This window comes from Panicum virgatum, chromosome 3K (genome assembly GCF_016808335.1).
Source record: "Panicum virgatum strain AP13 chromosome 3K, P.virgatum_v5, whole genome shotgun sequence".
Classification (NCBI taxonomy): domain Eukaryota; kingdom Viridiplantae; phylum Streptophyta; class Magnoliopsida; order Poales; family Poaceae; genus Panicum; species Panicum virgatum.
The window spans coordinates 5,236,414-5,242,669 of NC_053138.1; the positions used below are offsets into that span (position 1 = coordinate 5,236,414).

General features: G+C 48.5%; 1 protein-coding gene across 1 annotated transcript; it reads right to left on the reverse strand.

Moving 5' to 3' along the window:
• Window positions 1–646: 646 nt before the first annotated feature.
• On the reverse strand, window positions 647–2,612 carry LOC120697019 (uncharacterized protein sll0103-like). The gene is made up of 2 exons (XM_039980110.1): window positions 2,474–2,612; window positions 647–2,366 (listed from the first exon to the last, which is right to left on the reverse strand). Exons 1-2 carry the CDS (start codon window positions 2,514–2,516, stop codon window positions 826–828), a joined length of 1,584 nt encoding a protein of 527 aa, XP_039836044.1. The 5' UTR covers window positions 2,517–2,612; the 3' UTR covers window positions 647–825.
• Window positions 2,613–6,256: the final 3,644 nt, after the last annotated feature.

The window sequence follows — 6,256 nt, forward strand, 5'->3', positions numbered from 1 at the left end:
GAAGGAACCTAATTTGCAAGACATATCTGCTGTTTGTTTATGTTGCACATATGCAGCTGCTTCTACTGTAGTGAATCTGAACTATGTTTCTGAGTTTTTGTTATGCTGATGAATAGATGCAGTGCATAATTCAGTCAACAGCAATGCCCATGTTCTTATGCCCCCAGAATACTATAAATGAAATGAAGATTGGAAAATGTAGGAATGCTATGTTCGGTTAATAGCAATGTGTTCTTAGTTTTGTGGTGCTCAACAGTATATGTTGAAGTGCAACACTGGCTGATGGAATCATAAATGGGCATGGAGAGGCTGTTTTTTTCCTTTTTTTTTCTTGTGTTTCCTCTTCTCATTTTCGTAGCAAAATACTAATAGTAACAAAATAAACTCATAATAGGTATAACAAGAGACTGAGATTGATTCCACATCCCTCGACTTATGGATTGATTCTTGATCTCTTGTTGTATCTATCATGATGAGTATATTTTATTACAATTAGTTTCTGGTCTGAATTGTATCTATCATAATTCTCCTGTTATAGCTATCAATTATTCCCGGCCCAGAATAAATCCCATATTAAAATTACCCAAGAACTCAGTATGGATTATAAATGATATAATTAAGATAAGGGTTACTCCATTAATAAGCAAAGCTGTTTTCGAATTCAAATGATGTGAATTGGAAATGAAACAACAAAATGTTTGCACACTGGGTATCGCGCTTATTGGAAACATAGGTATGGCAACAGTAAGAAGAAACTAAAGGAAACGGGTGCGCGCGCATGATCGGACAGGAAATGCATGATAAGAGGGCAGCCTGGAGCTCCCCCTAGGTGCTTGGAGCGATGATCCTCTCGATGGCCCGCAGCGCTTCGATAGCATTACGGAGGTAGTAGGCGAGATCGTTGGAGATGGAGGCGAGCGGGTTGGCGGCGACCTCCTTCTTGACGTCCTCGTCGGCGGTGGGCACCGGCGCGCTGGGGTCCTTCTCGAAATTATTGGCCTGCTCGCGGTAGGCGTCCATGCGCTGCGTCGCGAAGAGGCGGACGTCCTTGCCTTCGTCGCCGCCCCTGGCGGAGTAGCGCTGCCGGCCGTGGCTGGTCTCTGAGGCGAGGGCGTAGGGGCGGCCCCGCGCCTTGTAGAGCTCCTCGTTCTCCATGAGCCTGATCAGCTCGTCCAGCTCGTCTCGGAGCGACTTCACCAGCATCTCGCCGTCGGCCAGGCTGTCCAGCACGATGTCCTCCAAGGCGTTCTGCGCGTCCACCAGCTTGTACCGCGCCTTTTCGAGGTCGCCTTGGTCCGCCAGCAACCTCGCCTGCCTGATGGCCTCGGCGTGCTCGCGCCTGGCGATCTCGGCCTGCACCTGCCGCGCCTTGCTGCTCGCGCCAGGCGCTTGGGATGGGGTCGAGGTGCGCCTGATCTGGATGTCCTGTGGGAGCTGAGGGTCCCTTGGTCTTCCTTGGGCGGTGTAGCTGTGCTGGGCCTCGGCTAAGGGCGCGTCGTACTCCTTGCTGCGTTTGGTGTCGCGGCTCACGTCCTTGAGCGTGAGGGTGATCACGACCCTGCGCCCTTCTCCGGCGAAGAGGGTGCCGAACGCGATGGTGACCACGCCGGCGTCGGTGGTCGTCTTGTAGTCGGTGCCGGGAGCCACCACTATAGTGTCCACGTCGCCCTCGTCGGTCTTGGGCGTCAGGGTGAGCTCCACGTCCTGCGCCACCACGGTGAGGAGACCACCCAGCAGCTGCGAGAAGGGCAGGCTCACCTTGGACCCGTCCGTCACGGAGCTGAAGGTCCCGCCCGGCGATCTCTTGGCGATGTCGCTCATCAGCTGGTGGTTGGTGTCCTTGCCGAAGCCAAACGTGTAGACGGACACCTTGCCGGGGTCGACCAGCCTGGCGTCGCCGGGCTTCTGCTCCCCGTCGGACAAGAGGAAGATGTTGGCGGTGCGGGCATTGGTGTTGACGCGGCCGGCGATCACTGCCAGCCCGGTCTCGAGGCCGGCCTGGATGTTGGTCCAGCCGCCGGCCGTGAGGCCGCCGACGAGAGCCGTGAGCTCGCTCTGGGCGGCCGGGGTCATGGAGCGCAGCGGGGTCCGCCTTGCGGCGTCGGTGGAGAAGGTGACGATGGAGAGGCGGTCCACCGGGGTGAGCTTCATGATCACGAACGTCATGGCTTTCTTCAGGCTCTCGATCCTGTGCCCTTTCATGCTGCCGCTGACGTCGAGCACGGCCACCAGGTCCAGCCCCTCCCTCACGGTGGTGGAGGATGTCGCGTTGATCTCCACCTCCGCCGTCACCGTGTCCGCCGTCAGCGCCGCATCGTCCTTGAAGTACTTCACCGGCTTGATGCTCACCAGACCCTTGGTGCTCCCTACAGCCATGAAAATGAAATGCAAATCAATCAATCAATCAATCGGTGATCATAGTCATCGTCATCTCGATCTGTGTCCATGCATGCTGCTGACAAAGAAACTGTACCGGTGTTGGAAGTAGGAGGCTTGTCATCATCGTTGTATGCCATTACTGATCCTGGCTGCTGCAACTAGCAAGCAGAGAGGGAGGGAGGGAGGGAGAACAAATTAGAGGAGACCACACTTGTATCTGATGAGTCTGATGGATGCGCATTCATCCATGTATATATATACAAATCCAGTGCTAGCTAGCTGTAGGCCTGTAGCAAACGCCCCAGTTTGGACGACTTGGTATTACTCGCTGCGCAATTTTTTTTCGAGACCATTTGATTAAAGGACCCAGAAGACTTGGCTAAGCTCAAACAATAATATGACTTGACTAGAGAGGCAGAGACGCAGAGTAGACACCCTCACCCCCTCAGTTTTTCTCAGAGGCTCCGTTGTTTTCCAACGAACTATCGTGCTGACCTTGACTTCCCAGTTGGTTGCCATTCCATTTTTCATATATGTGTACATCTGTAAGTATTTTTTTTTTTACTTTTTATTGACTTTGTTTCAGTGTCGATGATTCTGGTTTTATGCCTTTTAATTGCGTTTTCACCTCCTCAAAAGAAGAATACTACATCATATCATAGCACTACTAGCTTCTTGCAAATTTTCTCCCTATGTATAGTCCGAATAAGGTGACTTAACTAATAACCAAACAATTCCATAAAGGACTTGAAACTAGAGGAGAACATGGTGTTTTCTAGATATGTATTTAAATTTGATGTCAGACCATCGATTGTTTTTTTACTATGTTAAGACATAAGCTAATACACAGACCAGCTACAACAACAACAACAACAACATAGCCTTTTTTCCCAAGCAAGTTGGGGTAGGCTAGAGATGAAACCCGAAAGAAATAAGTTCAAGGTTCAGGCACATTGATAGCTAGTCTCCAAGCGCTCCTATCCAAAGCTATCTCTTTAGAGATGTTCCAATCCTTAAGGTCTCTCTTAACCGACTCATCCCACGTCAGTTTAGGTCTACCTCTACCCCTCTTTACATTATCGACTAGCTCAAGGATCCCATTACGCACCGGCGCCTCAGGAGGCCTTCGTTGGACATGTCCAAACCATCTCAGCCGATGCTGAGTAAGTTTCTCCTCAATTGGTGCCACCCCGACCCTATCCCGAATAACTTCGTTCCGGACTCTATCCCTCCGTGTGTGCCCGCAAAACCACCGCAACATCCGCATCTCTGCTACACTCAGTTGCTGCACATGTCGTCTTTTTGTAGGCCAACATTCAGCACCATATAATATCGCCGGACGAATTGCTGTCCTATAGAATTTGCCTTTTAGCTTTTGTGGCACCCTCTTGTCACAAAAGATGCCAGAAGCTTGCCGCCATTTCAACCAGCCAGCTGAAATTCTATGCCTAACATCTTCATCAATGTCGCCATCCTTTTGTAACACCGATCCTAAATACCGAAACGTATCCTTCTGGACCACCACTTGCCCATCTAGACTAACGTCTCCCCCCTCATGCCTAGTCGCGCTGAAATCGCACATCATGTACTCGGTCTTGGTCCTACTAAGTCTGAACCCTTTCGACTCTAACGTGCGTCTCCACAGCTCTAACTTCCTATTAACCCCTGCCCTACTCTCGTCAACTAGCACCACATCATCAGCAAAGAGCATACACCAAGGGATCTCACCTTGTATATCCCTTGTGATCTCATCCATCACTAAAGCAAATAAATAAGGGCTCAATGCTGACCCCCTGGTGTAGGCCTATGTTAATAGGAAAGTCAGTGGTGTTGCCATCACATGTCCGGACAAACGTCGTCGCATCTTTGTACATATCCTTAATGAGGGTAATGTACTTGGTTGGGACTTTGTGCTTCTCCAAAGCCCACCACATGATATTTCTCGGTACTTTGTCATATGCCTTCTCAAGGTCAATGAAGACCATGTGCAAGTCCTTCTTCTGCTCCCTATATCTCTCCATCAATTGTCGTATTAAGAAAATCGCCTCCATGGTTGACCTTCCAGGCATGAACCCAAATTGGTTTTGGGTCACACTTGTCCCTCTTCTTAGGCGATGCTCGAGGACCCTCTCCCAAAGCTTCATCGTGGCTCATCAGCTTAATCCCACGGTAGTTAGTACAACTTTGAACATCGCCCTTGTTTTTGAAGATAGGTACTAATATACTTCTCCTCCATTCTTCCGGCATCTTGTTTGACCGAAAAATGAGATTAAAAAGCTTAGTTAACCAAACTATTGCTCTATCCCCTAGGCATCTCCACACCTCAATGGGAATACCATCAGGACCCAACGCTTTACCTCTCTTCATCCTCTTCAAAGCCTCCCCGATCTCTACCTCCTGAATTCTCCTCACAAAACGTCTGTTGGTATCGTCAAAAGAGTCATCTAACTCAAGGGTAGGGCTCTCACTCTCCCCATTAAACAACTTGTCGAAGTACTCTCTCCATCTATCCATGATCTCATCATCCTTCACTAGCAGTCGATCTGTCCCATCCTTAATGCATTTGATTTGGTTGATGTCCCTTGTCTTCCGCTCGCGGATCCTAGCCATCCTATAAATGTCCTTTTCCCCTTCTTTCGTGCCTAGCCGCTGATACAGGTCATCATACGCCTTACCTTTTGCTACACTCACAGCTCGCTTTGCAACCCTCTTCGCTAATTTATAGCCCTCGATGTTGGCTGCACTCTTGTCAAGATGGAGACGCTTGAAACACTCCTTCTTCTCCTTAATAGCCCTTTGCACCTCGTCGTTCCACCACCAGGTGTCTTTCCCCTCCTGTTTGCCTCCCTTACTCACGCCAAACACCTCTGAGGCCACCTTCCGAACACATGTTGCCATCTTTAGCCACATGTCATCTGCATCTTCTCCTTCTTCCCAAGGCCCCTCACCTAGCATCCTTTCCTTAAACGCTTGTGCCGCTTCCCCTCTAAGCTTCCACCACTTTGTTCTCGCAATCTTGGTACATTTGTCCCGGTGGACACGTACCCGAAGACGAAAGTCCGCCACCACAAGCTTGTGTTGAGGGACAACATACTCCCCAGGTATCACCTTACAATCTAAGCAATCACGTCTATCCTCCCTCCTAGTAAGGATAAAGTCGATCTGGCTCACGTGCCATGTTAATTTTAATTAATTAATTTCAATTAATTAAAATCTTTCACAAGCCATTTTAATTAAAACTAACGTGGTTAATGGACACTAGTGCCATTTCTTCTCAGCACTAATTTGAATTTTAAAGGGCCCAACCTCTAGTTGTAGTTACGGTCCTTTGTTAAAACGGCTGCTCCTTATATGTCTGCTTCTAAAAAAATTGCTTCTCCATAGGTGTGGTTCCTTATGAAAGCTGTACCCATACAGACAACTGTCTTAAGAAACTGCTTGCGAGACTAACTTTCCAGAGAGGTACCCATACAGTCGAAGGCAGCTCCTGCCATGTCCATATAGGCGGCTAGTTCTAGCGTGTCTGAAATGGTAATAAGGGGTGTTTACGAAATCGTTAGTTTTCATAGGCTAGTAACATCCTTGTAATATTCCTAACAAAATCAACATGTCCTAGCATAGAAAACAATGGCTGCGCGCTTGCGATGACTTAGAGTACTCAGTTTTCTCTTATTAATAACTACTAGTGCAGGATAGTAATGATAAGGGGTACGTGCATCACACCTAAGAGATGACTTCCATCAAACAATACACCTCAGATAATCATTAATAACTACTAGTACATGATAATAATGAAAGGCATAGGTGCATCACACCTAAGAGACGACTTCCATCAAACAATACACCTCAGATAATTAACTATTTGCATGTCCATAGG

Excerpts from the sequence above, each read along its gene's own strand:
- LOC120697019 (XM_039980110.1), bottom strand. The coding sequence starts at position 2,516 with ATGGCATACAACGATGATGACAAGCCTCCTACTTCCAACACCG. Across the intron at positions 2,367-2,473 it reads GCCTCCTACTTCCAACACCG|GGAGCACCAAGGGTCTGGTG; the intron begins GTACAGTTTCTT and ends TCATGGCTGTAG.